The 23,162-nt window shown below is 41.0% G+C and overlaps 4 protein-coding genes across 5 annotated transcripts in view; all 4 read left to right on the top strand.

Moving 5' to 3' along the window:
* The first annotated feature begins 1,103 nt into the window (after positions 1 to 1,103).
* ndr2 (nodal-related 2) lies at positions 1,104 to 4,483 on the top strand. Its single transcript, XM_076760647.1, has 3 exons — positions 1,104 to 1,396; positions 2,879 to 3,657; positions 3,892 to 4,483. Exons 1-3 carry the CDS (start codon positions 1,132 to 1,134, stop codon positions 4,042 to 4,044), a joined length of 1,197 nt encoding a protein of 398 aa, XP_076616762.1. The 5' UTR covers positions 1,104 to 1,131; the 3' UTR covers positions 4,045 to 4,483.
* Positions 4,484 to 5,240: 757 nt separating this feature from the next.
* Positions 5,241 to 23,162, top strand: part of lrrc20 (leucine rich repeat containing 20) — a 178,666-nt gene continuing 160,744 nt past the window's right edge. The window contains exons 1-5 of one of the 2 annotated variants that reach the window (XM_076759918.1): positions 5,241 to 5,530; positions 6,633 to 6,715; positions 6,956 to 7,105; positions 7,195 to 7,362; positions 7,448 to 8,027. In XM_076759918.1, the coding sequence (XP_076616033.1) occupies positions 6,646 to 6,715; positions 6,956 to 7,105; positions 7,195 to 7,362; positions 7,448 to 7,584 (525 nt within the window). In that variant the 5' untranslated portion in view covers positions 5,241 to 5,530; positions 6,633 to 6,645 and the 3' untranslated portion in view covers positions 7,585 to 8,027. Of the gene's footprint in view, positions 5,531 to 6,614; positions 6,716 to 6,955; positions 7,106 to 7,194; positions 7,363 to 7,447; positions 8,028 to 23,162 lie in introns of those variants that run through there. The other variant, XR_013079287.1, reaches the window with a different exon arrangement.
* On the top strand, positions 10,059 to 14,239 carry ppa1a (inorganic pyrophosphatase 1a). Its single transcript, XM_076760001.1, has 11 exons — positions 10,059 to 10,232; positions 10,386 to 10,450; positions 11,200 to 11,253; positions 11,582 to 11,701; positions 11,787 to 11,873; positions 11,957 to 12,083; positions 12,183 to 12,310; positions 13,161 to 13,246; positions 13,562 to 13,631; positions 13,850 to 13,889; positions 13,978 to 14,239. Exons 1-11 carry the CDS (start codon positions 10,172 to 10,174, stop codon positions 14,004 to 14,006), a joined length of 867 nt encoding a protein of 288 aa, XP_076616116.1. The 5' UTR covers positions 10,059 to 10,171; the 3' UTR covers positions 14,007 to 14,239.
* On the top strand, positions 15,147 to 20,745 carry sar1aa (secretion associated, Ras related GTPase 1Aa). The gene is made up of 7 exons (XM_076760778.1): positions 15,147 to 15,239; positions 16,318 to 16,390; positions 16,811 to 16,930; positions 17,180 to 17,245; positions 18,385 to 18,488; positions 18,592 to 18,723; positions 18,846 to 20,745. Exons 2-7 carry the CDS (start codon positions 16,333 to 16,335, stop codon positions 18,960 to 18,962), a joined length of 597 nt encoding a protein of 198 aa, XP_076616893.1. The 5' UTR covers positions 15,147 to 15,239; positions 16,318 to 16,332; the 3' UTR covers positions 18,963 to 20,745.

Raw genomic sequence — 23,162 nt, 5'->3', positions numbered from 1 at the left:
ATGAAGCAGATGTCCGCCGCTTTCTGTTTGTACCGCTGCGAGAAGAGAGAAGGGGGAAAAGGCACATCCATTGATTTTTTTTTCTTTTTTTTTTGTCCTTTCTCGGGAAATTTACGAGGAAAGGAGTTTTGCTTTGTGGAAGGCGCATGCGCAGTCTGCGGTCATCCTCGGACGCTCTGCGCTCGTCTCTCCGGCTCTGATTATTCACATCTAAACCTTGAATAAAGTATGAATTCTTTGTGACTTTGTGCCGTGAGCTAACATGTTCTTGCTTATTATGCAAATATCGACATGAAATCTTGACACGTAGCCCATGTAAGAATATTATCATCACAGGAATAACACTATAGAAATCCTAAACACTATAAAAAATATGGAAACATCACTAAAACTTCAACATTTCGCCATATATAAGCTATAAAGCTGCATGTGAACATATATGAATATTATAAGCGGTCCTCCGGAAGTAGAAATATGATAAAGAGCGATAAGGTGGCTGTTTCCTGTTATCATCTTATTGGGTGGTGCGCCTTTTTTTAATCTATATTTTCATCTCTTATCATAATATCCTCGTGTGAAGCCACAAATGCGCGTGTTGTTTATACAAAAGATGTTTAAAATAGAAGATGAACTGCACCCAAGGCTATACTGTGTGGTAAATGTTATCTCTAATCCTGATAAAAGTGACTATTTAGTGATATTTCTGCAGCGAAGTCCCGCGTCCACTTTTATGTTAATGCTTGTGGTGTTTCATTAGTGTCTTATAAGCACTGCAGCCCATTTCAGACGGCATTCAGGAGACCACATTACACTATGGGAAAGCCTAACAATTAGTGTAAGGCAAATAGCTGGAACAATTAATCCAAGGATGGGGAATCGGGCTGCAGAAGCGCACGGAACATGGCGCAAACAAGAAACTGCGCTCCTTGTAAACACGCACCCAGGCGCCTCATTAGCAACTGAATGGATGATGAGCTGTCAGGTAACAAGTCTTGAGGACGCATGTCAATTTCCTTTAATGTTCTCAGCTACTTGTTAAACATGAAAGGGGGTGGGTAAGAGGGTGGGTGAGAGTATATAAGACACCCCTAATCTCCCACTGGAGGAATTTGTCATTAACCGGCCCAAAACATGCGCTCATTGGGACTTCTGGCTTTTGCGCTGCACGCATCTGCGCTGCTGCTGCTGGTCCAGGGGATTCAAAGAAGCAGAGATGGAGTTTATATGAGGCCGCTGCAGCGCTTTTCCGTGATGGACCGATCGACCGGGTACCACCTGCCAACCTACATGATGCATCTCTACAGGAATTTCAAGTCGAACTTCTCCAGGCCTGAGGACGCTTTGGAGCAAGATGCCGCAAAGCAGGCGGACACTGTGAAGAGCGTGGTGGCGAAAAGTAAGATTATTTTCCTAAAGTGCAGCTTTTGTATGGCAGGGGAAGCAAGATGATGGGAAATGTTTGCACCGCAGGGACATGTCTGTGTTGCTTAGATCTGCTCTGCCATTAAAGACCCTCTGAGATGTTAGGGAGGGTTTTTCTTGGCTCAAGTGTTGTCCTGTCAAAGCTGCGACCCAGACGACCTCAGAGGGTCTGAATCCACATCCCGCTCGGGGGTGGGGGGGTGTGGGGAGGGGGGGGGTGAATACCCATGCGGGGATCAGCGTGTGAAAAGGCCGGGTTTTCTGTCTAATTCTCAAAGCAAACCTCTTTTTTCTTAAATAGGTGATGTTGATTAGACATCTCGCCAGACAGCCCCCTATACAAATCTCTTGTTAAGTCAAATCAACAACTTCCCTCAGTTCTTTTTTTTTTTCTTTTCTTTTTTTTTCACACTCTGCTTGATTAGATTAGAGCTCGGGATTTAATGGCACAAGCAGCCAGCAGAGGACAGCCCTCCCTGCTGCTGAATCCAATCCCACATGGCTGCTAGGTGTTAGAGTTATTACCTATTTGTTTGACTGAGGATATGCAGAAGCCAGCAGAGGCTGAGGTGTGTTAAATGATTGGTTTCGGCTCGGTGTTTGGTTTGAGTGGATTAATAGCGAGGGTGCTTTGCACTTTTGATCAAGTCCAGCTAAATGGGCCAATGCACTGCACAATACAGAAGTTGAAGATGCTTTAATCCTTTAGGTTGATTTGAGCCACACCTGTTCATTGAAGCACAATGAGCCCCCATTACAGATGTGGGCGCAGCACATTTTGTGCTGCACTGGAGCCATTATTTCCAAGAAGCTTTAGGAGCAGCTTTGATTTGTTGAAATCTCCATCAATGTAAGCATTAATCATGAGGTCATGGTAGAAGTTATCAAAGGGAAATGTATTTTGCATTTATCATTCTCCCTACAAATCAATTTGCAAAACAAAAGAGGTGGCTGGACCTACAAATGACATTCGTAATTACCCCCCAGAACGCATTTAATATAGACATGCTAAGGCGATGCCACCATGCAGACTCATTGCTTTTAAGGTTTGATATGATAATTAAAACAAACGTATTGCATCTGGTTGCACACTAATAGACACATTGGTCATCTGTTGACTGTAAAAATGCCAGACCAGTTACATAAGTGATGGCTTTTGCTTCAGATGCATCCTGAAAAAGTATGAAACATGACACATGTACAAAACAGTCTGGAATGGATAAAAAATTATATGACAGTAGAGACTGAATAATTGTATATGACAATATTCACGTTTGTGTTGTTGGTTAACAACAGGTGGATTTCGCTTCCCCTGAGACGTTGACTTGCACATTAATTTGCATATCGGCTCGTCATGAGTTTTATATTTTTATGGTGGCATAATGCCACCACTAACAAACTGTCTGGCACAGTGTGCACCTCACTTATGCTGATCTTTCTCTTTTCACTACATTAGGTTTGACGTACAGACAGAGGCGCTGGATTGCGACCTTTGACCTCTACGCCCTGCTGGCTGACAAACAGATCCAGGCAGCAGAGCTGAGACTCAGGCTTCCTCGGACGCAGAGTGCTTCCAACATCACCGTGGAGGTCTATCACCAGCACGGCCAGGCGTGCCATATGCACAAGGGCTGCCAGGAACAGCAGCTGGTGGGGCTGCTCACTGAATCATCGCTGGTCACTTCATCACAGAGCTGGAAAGTGTTCAACGTGACACGTCCTCTCTTGAGCTGGCTTAGACAAAAACTGACTATGAGGGTTCGACACAAAAGACTGTCGAGAAGAAGGAAAGCGACAAAGACAAAGAGAGGCCTGTCGCTTCCTGATCAGCCTGTCTATGCGGAGAAAAGAGAGGAGGACGTGAGTGACCGGGCCTTGCTGGTCGTCTTCTCACACACCGGCTCGGATGAAAACTCAAAGGCCAAAGCGAGCTTACTCCATACAGCTGAACAATCCAAGTTCTTGACCCCTGCTGAAATCAAAAAGGCCCGCTGGCCGAAGAGGCGCAGGAGCAAACGGGGCCAGAGAGAACAAACAGTGAGAAGCCTGCAGGCGTCCAAAAGAGGGAGTGAAAAATCTCTCTGTCGCAGAGTCGACCTGCATGTAGATTTTAATCAAATTGGCTGGGGGTCCTGGATCATCTTCCCGAAACGATATAACGCCTACCGCTGTGAAGGTTCCTGCCCTGGACCCCTGGGAGAAGACCTAAATCCAACAAATCACGCTTACATGCAGGTGAGTGATGCAGGTGATCTATGACGGTGTCATTGTAGTATTAATTATCTAAGATATGATTTTAGACTTAGACAGATCCACATCAGTGTGTGCTGCTTGTATTAATCTGTAACTTCTCAGACGTGAGGATTTGATGCTTTTCTTTGTCAATTTAAAAATAAATATTTGTCTTTGTATCTTTAATTACACACACTGGAACCATCCATCTGAACCCTTTGTTTCTTTCTTTCCCAGAGTTTACTGAAACATTACCACCCTGACAGAGTGGCATCACCCTGCTGTGCGCCAACCAAAATGAGCCCATTAAGCATGCTGTACTACGAGAACGGAGAAATGCTCCTTCGCCATCACGAAGACATGATTGTGGATGAATGCGGCTGCCAGTGACAGCTGCAGCCACCTCCAACCATGACCTGTGCTGCTGAGCGGTGTAACAGCACAATGTGCAGAAGCAACCAGTTTGTGAAAAACAAAACACTTAGCCAGAAGGAAAAAAAAAAGCTCTTTGATATTTGTCACCGTGCACTGTGAGATTGTAGCTGATCTATGTGCAGAGATAGAAATGTAATTTGTGATGTGGGCTCTGGTTTGTAAGGACATTGTTATGTTAAGATGTGCTGAAATACAAACTCGACCTTCCAGCTGTGTGCAGTTGTCACAATTGAATGTGCAACTTCCTTCCCCTTATCAATTTCCATCAATGTAAACATGAAATGACAATGTTGTCGAATATTCCAGCACTGTTTTTTTTATTGTACACTAACATGTGTGTAACTGTAAATGAATGTATATTTATTGTAAATATTAAAAAGAATTGTATTTATGTATATTTTGCACATCATTTGTGTATTTTGTCGTGTTTTATTACTTATACTGTACTTCTTTTTGGTTTGTGAGTACTGGTTTGCTGGCATAAAACAATACAAACACAGCAAACACATCCATGAAACACAAAAGAACAGACACACCAAAAGCAGGTGGACTTTTCTAGTTTTAGCGTATTTCAGTCATCCACAGTGAGTCACGGCTCACAATCAAAGCACAGTGTTGTATAGTAGAGGGATATCCAGCATATACTGTAAAGTGGCAGGTACTTTCTAACAATGGTAAACTAAGTTCCATTCTTCTGAAGCCAGAGAGCTCATTGTATTCAAATCCTTTGAAAATACACTGACTAACCAGGAATTTTCCACAGTCATGAGCATGGCACTGGTCAAAAAACTGGGAATAGTTGACCAGGACACGGAGGTAAGACAACGTTTAACTTCCTAGTGCCAGTCGAATATTTATTTAGAAAAGGCCTAAATTCAAAATATATCTTCTGTTACCTTCATTTCCTTTAAAAGGAAGAGACTGTTAAATATTTTGGGTTTTAAAAAGCAGGATTCAGATATGAAAATTATGAATATGTTGACTAACGTTAAATAATCAAGATGTAGCTCAATATTAGCCGACTGAAATGTTTTAGTTTAAGATTTACTACTTACTATATGAAGTTACTGCTTTCTTCATACTTAACTTTTTACTGCATCGTCTGCAACTTGAAGGCGCAGGACTGACGCTCACGAATTGACTGCTCAAATATTTCCCAGCCGGCTGTTAGCTAGCAGCTGGCAGCTGTTTGCTAGTAGCCTAGCCTAGCATGTGCCTTACTCACTAACTGTCGCTAAGCAACGACAAGTCTTTTAAAGTTTGTTGAGCGATTCCATATGAGGTGTTGCTAGTGGGTCTTTTGCAATGGCTAGCGCAACGGTCAGGTGAATTGCCCTCTCCGTGGCTAAAAATACACACTCACCAAATCTGACTGTGGTTGAGCCGCTGTTGCTAACGTTAGCTAACTCTAGTGGCTATCAGTAGCTTCTCGTTTTTTTGGGTAAGTGGCTTCTTGGCGTGGATTTAGTGAGATCGTAATGAATTAATGGCTAACGTTGTAATGGCTCAACTGGCTGCCTTTGCATTAGTCCAGTAGCGTAGGGCTGTGGCAGGCCTAAAGCTTACTTAGTGTTGACTTACACCTCTCAGCATTTGGTCGTATTGGTGCCAGGGCATTACCCAGTGTCACGTTTATTTACACGTTAACTTAATCCGAATATTTTTAGGTATTAGCGTTTGAGTATTTTAATGTTTTGGAGACTTTATTACATGTATATAACCACTGCATTGACTGTCAGATTTAGATTTGTCATCTGATAATGCAGTTGTTATACACATGTAATAAAAGGTATGTTAGAACGTGTCAGTTTAATACATTAAAACAATGTTATTACTCATGCATAACAGACGGTAGTGAAAGAGGAAATGTTACTCAGATCTGCTACTTAAGTAAAAGTAACAGTACCACTGTGTAAAAATACTCTGGTAGTAAAAAGTCCTGCATTCAAACTCTTAAGTAAAAGTAGAAAAGTATTAGCATCAAACTTTACTTTACCAAAAGTAGAAGTACTCATAAAGCAGAATGGCGTATTTATTAGAAATAATAAATGCAATATCACTGGATTTTGATAATTACAATTAATATATTCATTACTTTAATGTTAAGGCTGCTAAAGGTGGAGCTAATTTTAAATACTATATACTGCCAGGGAGCTTAATCCATGATAATACACCACAGTTATCATAATAACATAGCAATACTCTGTAATCAGTGTTGGACTGTAACTAACTCTAATCGTTGTTAGTTACATCCAACACTGATCACAGAGTACTGCTACATAATCCTTCAACTCATCTGAAAGCATTAAAATCCCCAACATTTTGGATTTCATTACTTCAGTATCTCTTTCAGTTGCAGTAGGTGTTATTCTGAGTAACTCTAAAATGAGTGAAGGCTTGTGATGGATTGTTTTTTTTACATTGTTGTATGTGTACTTACATAAGTGAATGATGTCTATGCCAGAACAGAAAATATTCACTCAGAGTTAGTAAATATGTATAAATATGTAAATGTAATGCTGCATGTCCTCCCATTGGAACAGTGACAGCAGAAGAATGGGTGAGGCAGTCGCAAATGTGGCACGGAGGATTAATGCCACTGTAGAGGAGGGGAAGGACAGTTTGGGTAAGACCCCCTTCACACATCTCTCTCTCTGTCTTTCACTTACTTGCTCTTGCTGCTGATTCACCACGGTTGTTGCTATTTCAGATTTCAACAGCAGGTGGTGACAGAGGCTTAAATAGCTTTTCCCCAAATAACCACGACTTTGATGCTCAAAGTGTTTGTTACCTATAGATATTCAGCGTCCCCCCCCTGCTGTGCTAATGCTTGTTAATCTCACGATAATGTTCTTCTTCTCCGCAGACCTGTCAAACTGCAAGCTCATTTCTTTCCCAGAAGGTGTGTTCAAAGTCTTAAGGAGTGTCTCAGAAAACATCCGAGTTATCACGTTGGCTGACAACGAGATGAAGGCCCTTACCAGCAAGTTCTTTTCCACCTTCACTCAGCTGAGAGGTACAGTTGATAAAACACACTGATTGATGGACTCAATCTCACAAATGTTGCCTCCTGTCATTTTACTCGTGTCTTGAACTATCTTGCAGAACTGGACCTGCGAGGCAATGTTCTCACCAAACTGCCTGATGCTGTGGCAGAAATGGAGCATTTGACTTGCATCAATCTGGCTAATAACAACTTCTCCATCTTCCCTGATAAGCTTACTGAAATAGCCACACTGGAGAGGATTAACCTGGAGGGAAATAGCATCACCGGTAATGATAATATATTGAGACAAAGGGTTCTTATATGGTTTGGTCTGAGCTTATTTTTACCCTCTGTTTTTATTTTGTCTCACAGAAATACCAGTGGAGAAGTTGTCCAGCATGCCTGCACTGAAGTGGCTGAATGTGAAGTCAAACCCTCTGGACTCAAACACTCAGGCTGCTCTACAATCCCCCCACAATTTTGACATTTTGTCAACCACAGAGTCCTAAAATATGCCACGTATTATATTTACCCACCTAAAGACTGCATGCTGTGTGCCTTTATCTACTTCAGTTGGATGCTACCGTCGTGCCTGACGGGTGAGAAAGCGTTATACTTGAAGATACTGAGCTGTAGATATCACAAGGGGTTTACAAGAGACAAGCAGAGGTGTGTAAAGATGGCGTCCTCCTCGACTGACTTACAAAGAGCTGACACTGATGTTTGATGGAGGCAGTCCATCTTTATACACCATTTTTAGAAACATGTTTCTGTCTCAGCTGAAATATTTGTGATGATTTATTTATTGCTTTTGATAGTATGAAAAAGTTTTTCGGTTGAAGATTACACCCTGGAAATGCAGGCCTGTGTCAGTGTTTGAGTGATTGCATTTGCTTGGATTCATTGCTGAGACTGTTTTAGATATATTTTACATAAACGTGGCCTGAAGGTTCATTGGTGTACTGTTTTATTTATGACTGATTATCATTTTTTAATTGGTAAGTTATTCCCTTTAATAAATAATGATGTTGATATTATAAAAATGTCCCATCACAAGTTCACAGAGTGCAAGATGACGTCGTCTAGATGTCTTGTCCATCCAATAGTCCAAAACCCATAAACTGCTTACAGTGATATAAGATAAAAATGATTATTGGCTATTGAATAATCGCTGATTAATTTTATGTCGATTAATTGTTTCAGCCCTAAAGGCAAACATGGGCTGGGTTACAGATCCTAGTTAGGTCAATGGTTTGTCCATTGAACAGGAAGAGAAACTTCTACAAAAGCATTACACTGTGTGTGGACACTGGCCCAGAATGATGTCTTAAAAGACTGTTAAAACAGTAAGAACATGTTCTCCTGTAGTTCACCCTCAGGCTCCTGCACAGCTGGGCTTATGCTCATAACAGAGAACAAAACCCACTGGAGAGACAAACAAAATGGTCTGAAACTATATGGTCACTAGTTGCAAGCTGGAGGCACCTCAGGGACTCAAAGCTATAAACACCGATCAAGCTCCTAAACCGTCCGTCTGTAATAGAGGCTGCAGAGCTGGTCCACAGTAGGACGATTCGGAGTATTTTGCTCAGGCTTTTCAAGAATTCTTTAAATAGCAGCACTCCTGAGTCTGGATCACCTACTGTAAGCTGACGTGCAGGCTCAGTTTCTAGCCTTGGTGGCATATAACACAGCAGAGCAGGAAGAGGGACGTTGTATTATGATATGTGAGGCGTTCAGTAATGACCTTTAAAAAAAAAAAAAAAAAAACTTTTCTGTGTAACGCTTTTTAAAATGCCTATTTTATGCAAAAGTGCCAGGCTCTTAAAACCTACAACTCAGCCAAAGAAGCATGTCTTCTGGCCAAGAGAAATATTTAGCAAGGCGGCAGGCTTACAGCGTCACGTGACTCCCGCTGCCCAGGCTGTGACCTTGTGCCGTGCATCACGCTGCCCCCTGACTCGCTGCTTTTTAATTATATATAAACCAGAGGAGAACTTTCACTGCGAGTTGCAGATATTTGACTCTCTGTTGGCAGCAAGCGTTTTAATTATGTCGACAGCGGGAGGCATTTTTGTGTTTTAGTTACACAAATTCATTTCTCCAGATGAAATCAGCTCCTCGTTAATCATTTCTATATGATATGATAAACACTACATTTAAATCTATAATCATTAAAGATGGCGTGTGAGCATCTAATAGTTCAAACTTTATTGCACTATGTTTTCAGGCTACTATTTAATTATTAATTGAGATGATAATGTAAATACACAACATGCATGACGGTACTGTGCTTTGGTAAATGTGAAACATCTTTAAATTAGCAATTAGCAGTCCCCACACCTGAATGTTTTTAGCTATTAGCTACACTATATCGTGAATTAAATGTATTCCAATGAATGTAATTATATGCTTTGACAGAAAAAAGAAAATTTGTACAAATGCTCAAAATAAAAGCTAGCAGGCAAAGACTTACGGAAGGCACCCAGGTCACATGGCAAGTGAGGGATTTTAGAGGGAAAAAAAAAGATAAATCACATTTATATGCATGATATTTCTAAAAATAGGCCCATAAGTATGTTATCAAATAGTTACAGTGAAACTCAAGAGGCAAGAAGTCACAACAGGGCACGGCACGTAATCCTGCCTCGCTAATTGGTTTACTGCTAACGCCAGTCAGCTCCATCTGTTTTTGTCTGAAAAGAGCTCTTCAGGAGCCGCAGCTTACAAGAGGGACATGGAAAACACTTCACATGCAAAGAAGGTATTAACTTCGCATTGCAGCCATGGAGAAGTGGTAATATGGAAGAATTAGCTGTTGATTCTGAGGAAAGAGGGCTTCTCTCAGAGGTCTGTTAACACCTGTTGGCTGCAGATTCATGCAGGACCGTGCAGAGGCCAGCATGGCTCTGTCGTCTGACCTTTACACTCTTCAGGCAGCAGCCCCGTCATCACATGCAGGAAGCTGTCAGCTCTCTTAAGCAGTGCGCATGCCTGCTTTGTGTGTCTCAATGACTGCCTATCAGTCAGGAGCGTCTTCGTCCTCCTGAATCAGTGCTCAGACCACAGACGGAGAGCCTGACACCAGCAGCAGACATGAGCTTCACCACTGTGGAGAAGGGCAGGCCGAACACCCAGGAGTACAGGGTGTTTTTCAGTAAGCACGCTCTTTGAATGAACCAGTTTCTGTGTTTTTCCCTCCTTGGACGTGTGTAATAGTTGCCTGATTAACCTTCAGCTGTATTGAGAAGTACTCAGAGCGTCATGAAGGGATCTCCTCACAGTGTTTTTGTGTTACTCCTTCTCACAGAGAACCCTGCAGGGAAATACATCTCTCCATTCCACGACATCCCCATCTACGCAGATGAAGCAGAGGTGAGCGTTCATGCTTCACGGCTAACACTGCAGGTTTTTTGCTGTGGCTGTGCTGTGTTCAAGTTCATTAAAGTTCCTTTTCCTGCAAGTCTAATTGTTGTTTCAGAAGTCTAATTTCTAATGTATAGCATAAAATAATATGTACTCCAGGTGACCAAAATGAGTCTCAGTAAGCAATATTGTAGAACTGAAGTGCTGCTTTTTGGCATTTAACTTTTTTATTCCAAAGCCATTATTGCTGTTTTGGCTTTGTCAGAGCATCAACACAGTAGTGCCAATAGCCAATTTGTCTGCAGTGGTGGACAGATGCTTGTCCCTGTACCACCTGGGGGGCATAGCTGCTGTGCTGCCAACTGATTTTAGTAACTTTACCCTTAGACAGAAATTGGCACTGTAAAACTGCTGCATTGGGCCTTTATGATGAAAAAAAGCTTCACATCAAGGTTCATGAGTCCACTGTGGGCCTGTTAAAGGTGATATGCGAAAAATAGTTTTTGTTCAGAAATGTACTGCTCCCGTTCCTCTATTTTACAGAGTTATATTGGCATTAAGTCATTTGGCACACTCATTACGTTCCATTACACATTCCCATTGGGGATGTTTGTGGTTTTTATAGATGTCGTGCCGCAAAGCTTGGGCCAGTCTTTCATAATCACTGCCATGTATCTTAGTTACATATGCTTTGTAGATATGTATTTAAAGTGGGAAAGAGAAATTATAACAAAACTGTGTTTCTGATCATCTTACAGAATATTTTTCATGCCGTTGTGGAGGTTCCAAGATGGACAAATGCAAAAATGGAGGTATTTCATTTATTATGTTGATGAATGTTCCCTCCTAATGATACAAATAGTTCATAAATTGAAAATCTTCTTACATAAATGTACATCAAAAATAAGATAATCTGCAGAGATCCATATTCCTACTTTTGTCTTGTGCATATGAGCATGGAGCTACGGTTCATCTCAGGATTTGAAGCACACTGAATCAAATAATGACAATAAAATGAGATGACCAGGCTATAACCTTTTAGCTAATATGTTTTTATTCCAGTTAACAGTGACCACATTGTGGATTAGTGTCTGTTTTCACTAAGTTGATGTAACTTGGTTTTGGCCACCTGTTTATCAGATTGCCACCAAAGATCCGCTCAACCCAGTGAAACAAGACGTGAAGAAGGGAAATCTTCGTTATGTCGCCAATGTGTTTCCTCACAAAGGCTACATCTGGAATTATGGAGCGATTCCACAGGCGAGTCCCACTCAGACGATATTCAAACAACAGGAAACCACACCAGGTTTCTGCCCTGCCAAACATGTGCTTTCTCTCCTCGCAGACGTGGGAAGACCCCAACCACAAGGACGAGGACACGGGATGCATAGGAGACAATGATCCTATTGATATATGTGACATAGGAAATAAGGTGCCGGAACAACTCTGATGAGGAGCTTTGAAGAAACAGACTTAAATTCAACTGTTTTTCAGAAATGTGCCTTTGATTCTCAGGTGTGCTCTCGAGGAGAAATAATCAAAGTGAAGGTGTTGGGAACTCTGGCTTTGATCGATGAAGGAGAGACAGACTGGAAGGTCATTGTGATCAATACTGAAGACCCCGAAGCCGCCGACTTCAACAGTATGAATGAGCTGTGATAAACGCTGCTGCAAAGAGTGCCATCAGTTGCTCAAGTTATTCTGAATTTTAGAGTTCTCCTTTGTTGTTGATGTGTTGCAGATATTGATGATGTAAGACGACTTAAGCCGGGATACCTGGAGGCAACTGTTGATTGGTTCAAAAGATACAAAGTCCCAGACGGGAAACCCGAAAACCAGTTTGCTTTCAACGGAGAGTTCAAGGACAGGGTACACCTTTGAAACCTGCGCTCACAGTATTTCTGTTGTATTTAGAACCTGTTTGGACGTGTTTTTAAACTTGAAACTTCTGATCAGTTCGATGAAATTAATAAGAAACTGACAAATAAAAACATAATGTAGCAAAACATTTTCTGAGGGGAAAATTAGATATGAAATGTTTTAGATTCCTCAATACTTTCTGTTAAGCAAGTGTGTATTTTTCCAGGTATATTCAATGGGTGATTTGAGGAGGGGGATAAGGGGCTATACCCCATCAGAGAGAGTGCAGGAGCGGGGGGGCTCGTTTAGTTGAATATGTGCATCTAGTCTGACTCATTGATCCTTTATCTGACTGAGGTTTGTGGAAGTTCTATCTATGGCGCCGACCATGACTCTGAAGTATCAGTAACTCTGCGGTGTATTGATAAATCCATGGTGCTCTCTGTGGTGCTAAAGCAGAGGACAGATTGTTAATTCCACCTTTCCCTCTCAGTCCTGCCCTTCTATCACTTTCATCTTGGATCTGTAATCTTCTCGAAACTATATCCTATGCGTACTCAGTTCTATACTATATTGTAGCCGATATAATAACGTGTAGTTACGGAAAAGCCAGAGGATCATAGAAACATGCAGCTACCTGTAGTAGTATTCCTATAATATTCCAAATGTTCCTGTAACAAAATATGCCAAAGGACACAGGACCACTGATATAGTTTTTACTATAGGTTGGGTACAGGTGGTAATTTAAGCTATGGTTTGGGCCACTCTCCCTGTTAAACATTAACAAATCACTGGCTGGGCGTATTGATGCTTTCCTTCAGTAAGTAGATGAAGAAAATCTGTCTTTGGTTATTTGCAGGACTTTGCCATTAAGACAGTCAAGAGCACCCATGAGTTTTGGAAGGCACTGATTTCTAAGAAAACCGACGCTGGCGAGTTAAACTGGTGAGTTAAAGCTTATGCTCCATGATGCAAACAGTGGGTGAATTGACAGTATATGTGACAAATGCTATGAATACTTCCTGCCATAACATCCTTGAGTTAATTATGCAGCATTGAGTGAAAATCGACAGAGGGCTGACAGAATGAAGTGTGAATCAGCAAAGTTAATGGGCTGTTAAATACCTTCTTACTGCAGATGGCACAGTGACATTGTGAATATATGCCTTTCTAGGACCCTTAATAGTTTTCTGGTTAGGAGCTGCTAGAATACCATTTTAAAGCTGAAGCTGTTCCCTTTGTTTCTCTTTCTTGAATCAGCATGAACACCACTGTCACAGATAGTCCCTTCGTCTGCTCTGCTGCGGATGCAGAGGCTGTGGTTAAGTCCGTAAGTGCGTTTTGTTCTGAAATTCATGTCAACAGCTTTAAAGACCATCCCTTACCTTAAGGAGAGTACAGAAGATAACAGCTTTCACCGAATACTAAACAGACGTTCAATGTGTGCAACTCCATTTCTCAGAATATTTAGTCCAAAATACTTAAGCGACACACATGTATTCCTCATGATCTCTAAACACCATTTGATGATTTCATAAACTCTTACAGGCATGCGATTTTGGACCTGAAGATCCCATTCCAAGCGCAGGTGCATGTTTGTACATTTATTTGTTTTAATGCAGCTGCCCTATGTTGTTAGTCTATGGACATCATATATGCTTGATTTCTTTTTTCAGTGGACAAATGGTTTTACTTTGAGAAGTAAGAAGAAAATCCTGGACAGAAACCATCATTCCTTCCTTGACTTCTTTCTTCCTTCACCTGACTTCAGCACATCAGACAAATGCATGAACTGGATGGGTTGGATTTATACTTTAGGCCACATGCACTTCCGTCGTCGTTCACTTCTTTGTGGATGTCTGATGCTATTGTTGTCAAAACTGCCTGTCTATAATTTCAGGCTTGGCAGATCATTACAATAAACCACAGTAAATCTGAGGGGATTGTGTATTGTATTGATTTTATTGCTACTATTATATGTTGTCATTATCGCATAGACTTGAGCTTTGCTACACAATAGGAATATAAAGTGGATAATGGTGTTTTTATGGAAAAGGAGAGACAGACGGGGGTCATATCCTGCCTGTTATCTTTAAATTAAATCAAATGGTGGGCATATATGTATTTCTGCGCAGTCCTCCACCCAATAATTAATGTAGACATATAACAAATTGCATTACTGCCTGTGGGCAATTCCAAAAAATGATGTGTTTAGTGTTCCTAAAATATAACAGCAACTTAACAGTACAAATGACAGGATTTTTTTTAAAAGGTCTTTGACTATACAGTAATCCCCATGGGATGCTTCTGTAGGCTACAATTAAACAAAAAGCTTCATTAACTGAAGAGTTTTACAGTGTGGTTCGAAAATATGGTTACAACAGCTAAAACGCGTTCATATACAGCTAGTAGGATAAAAACATTATCTGTTTTCCTGGTGGCGTTATGCCTGTGAATGCATGACAGTCTGTTTAATTATCTTAATTAAAATTGGCGCAACTTACATTAATGATTAATAGCAATTAATAATTTGTATATACACTTACACTGAGCCTTCTAATCCTTTCCAGAATTCCTCTGTATGAGGACAGGTAATGAATAAGTGGTATCACATTTAAAAAATTACAGTTATTTCTGACATTAGGGAAATATTACCAATGCTGTACTTAAAATAGCTGCTGCGGTAGACTTCCTGCTCAGCTAGAGTATTTTATAGGCGATATCTCACATTTATTACACTGATAGTTAATTTTGATAAGGCAGCTTATTGGGCGCAGTCATCTCTCATGGACTGCCAGCTGTCAAGATGAGGGCGCTACTGCAAGACAAACGCCGAATTCTAAACCACGAAGAAGAAGAACCGGAACTCTAATCGACTGTTTCCAAGGAGACCACTGACACTACTACTTAACGTTGGGCTGCTGGACAGTGCCGAGGGGTAAGTCAGCTAATGATAAAGTTAGTCAATAATCAACGTAAATACACACTAAAATATAATGTGCTGTTAACGAAGTTAGCAATGCGTTTGCGTACAGTCGGCAGACCGTTAAGCTCTGGCCTGACGCACGAGATCTGATGCTAGAAAGTACCAGAAGTTTAACGTTAGCTAACATGCTAGTGCTAACTAGCTAAAAGCGTTATCAACCGTTATGTCGGCTCTCTAGCGTATGAATCTCACTGAAGCAATCTAATTACCTGAACACACATGGCTACACATGCTTCAGTTTTTTAAAAGCTGGGACATTACATTATTGGCGATTGTAATTGTCATCTTTTTTCAAAGGAGCGCCTGCAAATATTGTAGCCAGCTAACTGTTAAAACTAATGTAATGAATCATTTAATGGGACCTGTTGCGTCCTTTCAGCTGGATTCATTATCACAGCTGAAAACCACTAGTAATGAATCTAACTTTATGGACACAGTAGTTAAATTTGATCGAACGATCCATTAAGTTTTGCGAATATTTTGCTTAAAGGTAACGCTAGCCTCCTGCTATACGGGTTGGTGGAGCCGTAATTGTACGTCAGAGATATTATAAAACACCTGGATGATGCAATGTAATGCTGTAATATACGCTTATCGCTCCACGGCGGACATTTGGACTTGCCACTGCAAGAAAAACACAGGTGAAATAAATTTAGTGAAAGATGACTCAGTTCTGTCAAATGTCTTAATCAGCCATGACAGCCAGCAAGCATGTGCAGGACTCAAACCCTGGAACCAGCTCACCTACTTAGATAGCGGTCGTTTTCAGTGTTAACAGTACTTTTCTTGCTGTGACAAGCCAAAACATCCGCTGTAAAAAGGTCTATTGTTCTGCGAATAAACCCAATAAATTACTTATTTAAAAATGTGATTCTTTGACATGTCCTTCTGCCTAATATTGATGAGTGTTTCTAATATTTTGTCCACCTTTCTTACATATAAGCAGGAGCAAAAGTATTAGAAACACTTACAAGATGACAAACTATGTCCATTATTAGATAGTAATAGTCTGACCTCTTTCTTGTTTCAGTCAAAGACCATCAAGATGTCATTTTTATTCGACTGGATCTACAGGGGCTTTAGTAGTGTTTTACAGTTCTTAGGTAAGTACTTTGCAGTTATGAAATGATGAAAAAATGTGGAAAAGAATGGAAATGTTCTGCTTGATAAAGGCAGCAATACCAAAAGTACCTTATCAAGAGGTAGTTCACTTTGAGAAAAGGGTATTTTTTGGTGTTAAATTAAACTGTGGCAGTACTGAAAATGCACGTGGTCCAGGTGGTGTTATCTAACTAATCCATAGTTGTGTGTGTGTGAAACAGGCTGCAACGTAATCTATAACCATGAAACATTGTTTCTGAAATGGTGCCAGGCTAGTAAAAGTATGGAGCTCACTGTTCTTCAGCACTTGAGTCAATGTTATTGCATTTGTTATGTTCCACCTCAGGGATTAAGTGGGACGTGGTTTTCACCCATAAAGCTTGCGGATCATTTCTGATATATTGGTGAAATATTTCTTCCAGGTCTGTACAAAAAGTCTGGGAAGCTGGTTTTCCTGGGTCTGGACAACGCTGGTAAAACAACACTCCTACACATGTTGAAAGATGACCGACTTGGCCAACATGTGCCAACGCTGCATCCAAGTAAGGAGAGACTCAGACTGTAGTGCGTCATCCTACTCATGCTGACATGTTAGAACGTATATTGGTCAGCTTTTCATCAAAGCTGCAGTCTCCATGTGTTTCGCATAGCTGTTTCATGTGAGTGTATTATGCAGTTAATCAGTAATTTCTTTTAAATCGCTTTAGAAGATGTAATGTTGTGATAGTGTTGTATGATGACTTACTCAGTAATTTCCAGCCTTGTTGAATTTTATCTTCTCTTTCTCAAAGCTTCTGAAGAGCTGACAATCGGTGGGATGACATTTACCACATTCGATCTGGGAGGACACGTACAAGGTGAGATCTTTCTCCATTTGTGCCAATAATTACACGCGCTGTAACTGCTTTTTGCTGCCACAATAGATTTTGATGAAACACCGCCTTGTAAAGCAGGATGCATAGTTCTCAGCCAACGTGTTCTGAAAGTAATCTGAGATACAGTGCAGGATTAACCTGTAGATTGTCATAGGGCCACCACAAAATTACACAGATTTGCCGTCCATTAGTAGGCCGTCTCATTTATCCATAGTAGAAGTAGTCATGTTCAAAATCTTTTGTAAATTTTGTGACAAAAGGCAAAAGAACGCAGGGAGGAGAAGCTTTCCCCCAGAAATAGGTTTGCTCTAAAATTGTCATCAATTTTCAGTTAAACTTTACAAGATTTCGGAGTCTTCTCGTCAGCTTGCTCCACGTTGCCCTCTCTGTTGGTAATCTCTGTCATCAGAAACATATTGGAGAGAACAGAGGCAGGGTGACCAATCACAGTTCTCGTGGCTGCCACATGGTGTCTCTGTAGCTCCTGCAGTGCTGCTGTGGAATTCAAATCAGCTCTCACGAAAATACTGAGGCTAAAATATTGAGCCTGTTTGAACTGAAATTTAAAGGCAGGAAGTTTTTGCATGCAGAGATTGTGCCTGTGCTGCAGAAAATGCTCAAGAAGAAAGAGGAGACTTTGCCGCTCCAGATTATAATATGGATGTGTATGTTAATTTTGCAACAATTGTCTCAGTGTTCTAACTCTCAAGGTAAAATAGACCTTTTGTCAAGACCGTGCAGGCATGTACACATGCTTGATTGACAGCTCGCCTGCTGGCTTTGTTGCATCTGTGAAGGCCGGACCATTGACACCATGATCTTTATTAGTTCGTAGTCTCATTCCCAGTTTAAGTCCACTCAACTTCAACCTGCCTACAGATCTAATTAGCCAAAGTAATTGAAAAAATTTCCTGAAGATAAATGAATGAATATTTAGACCTAAGGACCTGTGAGCCACGATACCACTACGTAAAGACTGTGTCGTTTTATGATCGTACACAAAGACAATAAAGGACACAGTTACATTTTCACCAGTTCAAACTGCTGCATTGCAAGCTGAGAAGGGCATTCACTTTCCTATTGAATTGCTACAAGGACAAGCTTCTTTCTTTTCCTGATAGCTCGACGAGTGTGGAAGAACTACCTGCCTGCTGTGAATGGAGTCGTCTTTCTTGTAGACTGCGCAGATCACGACAGGCTGACAGAGTCCAAGACTGAACTCGATGTAAGATTAAACATCAGTGTTACACGCTGTTTCCAGCACGCAGTACTGACTGCTGTCTGCTCACAGCAGATTGATGATGATTGTGCCGCTCTTGTTTGTCTAGGCTCTCCTGGGAGATGAGACCATATGCAATGTTCCAGTGCTGGTGTTGGGTAATAAGATTGACCGTCCCGAGGCCATCAGCGAAGGAGGACTGAGAGGAGCCTTTGCGCTTGATGGTCAAGTTACCGGAAAGGTAGGCGTGTCATAGACCTCGTCTTTTAATTCACAGAACTAATATGATCCCTGTGTCTGTGTGGGCACATGTCCTGGAGCCCGATGACCGCCGTCCTCATTTATCTGTTTCGTTATCAACAGGGAAATGTCTCTTTGAAGGAGCTGAACGTGCGACCGCTGGAGATTTTCATGTGCAGCGTGCTGAAGAAACAAGGCTATGGGGAAGGTTTCAGATGGTTATCGCAGTACATCGACTGACACACAGGACTGAGGTTTAGCCACAAAGGATTCCCTGACACATTTTCATGAAGCGTGACAAAGACTTTGTCTCTGCCAGCGTCAATCCGCCCAAATTTCAAAGATATCATTAAGAGCATACTAAAAGCATATTCTTTTTAATACTAATAGCATTTTTTCAGGTTTTAAAGGTTTCTATGCAAACTTTTAAAAGTGGTTCATGGTGAACTGTCCTACGTGTGTTATTAATGTGAGAGTTAACTGAGTTGTAACATGAGCAATCATACATTATGCAAATATGTAGATATGTACACATCTGTGTTGCTTTATTTATTATTGAATAGACCAACTACTTGAGTGGGAATTTATTAGAAAGCGAGTTGTGAAAATTAAGGACTCTGTGGTTGTGCTGTGTAGTTTGCTGCTTGTCTGACATGAGATGTAGATTTTAAAATTAGACAAATAACTAAATACAGAAGATTAATTTTAGTTCATTTAATCTAATGCTATGCAGCCACTGCCTTCAAAGCATATAGCCAAAGATGTATGCTAATGACTTTGGGATTAGCAGGGAGAGAGATTTGGACTTCAACAAAAGACATCTTCCATGCTGAGCACTGAGCTAAAATAACGTCAAATCCCCTTAAGAAACCATACAAGAAGAAAAGACAGCGCATCCCACAAATAAATGCAAAGATGATGGAGTAAACAGCATCAAATTGAAGCGCTCACTGATGAGTGTGCTGTGAATAATGTGCTTCTCACTTTCAGTGTCTTGATGGAATTGGCTTGTTTATTTTTGCGTCTCGTCTTCTTTCCGTGGACCCAGAGTGATGTTACATGTTGCGTTGAAGGCACCTAATTTGAAACGTGTCAGCTGGACCAAAATTAGTTTTCGCAATTTATCTTTGACTTTGAGGTTCTTCAGCGGAGAGCTCAAAGATAAAACGTCCATTCAGGACTTTTCTGACTTTGAATTGCTGTCCTTGCTTTATTATATCATGAAGGCTGTAATAATGCGTTCCCCTTAAAGTGTCAGGAACAAAAAAGTAGAATGATCAACTGTACAAGCAGAGACAGTCTTATACCTCTGTATATGTAGTTCTGAGCCTGTTTATTGAAATCAGTCATTAATGAAGTTAATGGATAATTTATTGTTTGTTATTTATTCCTTTAGTCTAGATCCTGAGCAGCACATGAGCGTCTACTCAGCATATAAGCTGTGCAGCAGGGTTGAAGTGCTGCAGGTACTTTTTGACTGTCTGAAAAGATATGAGAGTGCACTTGCAAGCGTTAATGTGCTAACTTGTAAATTAATATTCTATTCTTAAACTGTTCTTTGACTTTTACTGTTTGCTGCATCCCATGTTTACAGGGCAACATTTTACTTATTAATATATGCAGGGATATTTGTGACTGAGACAAAAAGATACATATGAAGCAGATTTTATACAAGGGATCTGGAGTGTTTACCGAAATAAAGCGTGCATGTAAACCAGCTGCTTTTCCTTTGAGCTGTATTCTGTACCAGTTGCTGAATCCTGTAAATTATGTATAATACAGTTGTAAATGTTTGTACAGTAACTGCCCTTTAGTGGACTATATAAAGTCCTGAAGTTATTTATAACTATAACTTGCAATAATTATCTGTGGAAGCAGTTTGACCTTGAATGACAACATCCGCACATAAAGATTGATCTACGTGATTCATGGTTCAAATGTAATTAAAATAAGTTCTTTTTTGACTCAGCCGGCCATGCATCATTTTTATTTTCTACTCCAATTAAAGTCTTTTTCACACGCTTGTATTCTTGTTCTGTATATTAAATTAAAGTAACCAGGGGAAACTAATGAAGTGGCACCACTACATTATTCACGTCACATTCCAGCATTTGCTCAACATCTGCTTCACGCTTTAGGCCTGACAGAAAAAGATAAAGTAGGAATGACACCAGAGAGGAGAGATATCTCAAGTTTAACCTGTTTTCTGAGGTGGAAAGTGAACAATACTGAGGTCCTCTGCTGTCGTGCCATACCCTGTTGTGGCATCCCCCAGGGCTCTATCTTGGGCCATGTATAATTCTTTCTTTAACACCAACAGTAATTACAGAGACTATTAAAAAATCCCCAAAAAATTCACCCCCATTGCACTTTTTCATGTTTAATTCTTGTACAATGTTGAATAACAACACATTTAATGGGGACCCAAAGTGCCAGGCTCAGATAAATGAGGCAGGTTAAGTATTTTAATGAATAAAAGGTAATGACTAAGTTCAAGCAAAGCCAAGTCCGTACACTGAGCTGAAGGGTCGATGGATCCAGTCCCTTGGTGAGAGTCGGTGTACAGGTCCAAGTCCTTGGTTAGAGCAAACTGACTGATTCAAGTTCTTCTGTGAGAGCTGACCAGTAGGACACAGACAAACAGGTGTGGGCTAGACATCTGAGCACAACAGGGAAAACACAACCAATTAGGTAGACTGAAGGTAGACAAGACAAAGGACTGGTTGTTGCTGTGCTGCAAGGCGGACAATACGACAAGTACTGGTTGTAATCCGGCTGCTAATATACTGAGTGAGCAGGTGGGTCTTGATTGATGATTACATGCAGGTGTGTTCAGGAGGTTGGCCCAACCTGCCAGCCACGCCCTGCAGCAACACGGACGGACTAGACAGACAGGGGAGAGGAGGAGGAGGGGAGACTGCAGATCTGCACATCTATTGTTTTGTGTTTTTACACAATTTTGCAGATTTGTTTTCACTTTGAAGGTCGAGTCTAAAAATCCTAATTACATCTACGGTGATTAAATGCTGGAAAAAAGTCCAAGGCAGTAAATACCTCCATAAGCACTGTATCTAATGTGTCGTCCTAGAAGCTTATCTATCAACTAATATGAAGCCGGAAGACTGTAATTTGGAATAATTTTTGAGTAAGACCTGTTATTAGATGCTCAAGTGGTGCAATCATGTTTTGGCACTTTGTCATTTTCAGACGTGGAGAAAGTTGTTGACGCTTTTATCTCCAGGCTTAATTATTGTCATACGCCTTAGTGTAATATCAACCAACTGCAGCAAATTGCAGAGAGCAGCCTCCAGCCTTTTTGCACACTGCAAGACAAGTGACCACACCACCCCAATCCCTGCTGCCGCCCCTCACTGGCTGCCTGTCAGTGTTAGAAGTGATTTTACAGCTGGAAATATCTCAACATCTGGCGGATGGATTGGCACAGGCACTGTACCCAGCTGAGTTTAGCAATCCCCTGACTTTTCCCTCTAAGGCCACCATGAGGATGACACTTTTATTTTTAGTGAAATCTTGACAACTGTTGGATGACATTCGGGTTTGCACATTCATATTCGCCTCAGGGTGAATTGTAATTGCTTTGGTGATGCTCTGACTTTTCATCTAGCACCATCATTAGCTCACATTTTCAATTTGTCTCATGTTGTAAACATTATACTTGCTTAGAGTCAGCATGGTAGCAGCGAGACTTTAGCATGTAGCTCAAAGCATAGGTACAGCCTCACAGAGCCTCTAGCATGGCTGCAGACCCATAGCCTTAGAAAGAATTGACACAGCAGCTCAGTTTATGTACTGGAAACAGCATTGAGCTCTTGGTGTTTTCTGGTTTCCCTACATTTCAGAGGGAAATATTGCACTTTTTGCTCCACTTCTGACAAAATATGGCTGCTTCTATTTGGTGAACACTTTAAATCTCAGAAGTCAACTTTTCACCTTGTTTCTGCTCAATGACACAATGCATTTGAACCTTATCTGAAGCAATATTCAGGACTTAATCCATGACTTTTAGTGGTGATTGTAGCACTGCTAGTGTGCTTATGGAAATCGCTTCAGATCCATCCATTGCAGATTTTATCATCCATGCCCTCTGACAGCGTCGTCTTCACATTGTGGCCATTTAGTGGCGTGCCTTTCGGCTGTAATCTATTTGTCTAGCATGAGGTGGCAGCTGAGCACCAAAATATCCCCAGCAAATATCCCCTTCTGCTTGTCAGCGACTCAGCTGAGAGGAGGCTGCAGCTATCAACCCTCACTTGTTTTTATTCCACTGCAGGCTCTCTAATTGTAGATGATGATGAAACTGTATTTAGTTAATGCCTTGTTAAACATAATCAGATGTAATTGCGGTAGTTACAGGCCTGAGCTGTAATAAGCTTCAGTAAGTGCTTCACACACCAGGTGGGGGACCCAAAAGGTCATGAG

This window comes from Chaetodon auriga, chromosome 20 (genome assembly GCF_051107435.1).
Source record: "Chaetodon auriga isolate fChaAug3 chromosome 20, fChaAug3.hap1, whole genome shotgun sequence".
NCBI lineage: Eukaryota > Metazoa > Chordata > Actinopteri > Chaetodontiformes > Chaetodontidae > Chaetodon > Chaetodon auriga.
Note: the sequence above shows the minus strand (reverse complement) of the source record. Positions and strands in the feature narration are given on the sequence as shown.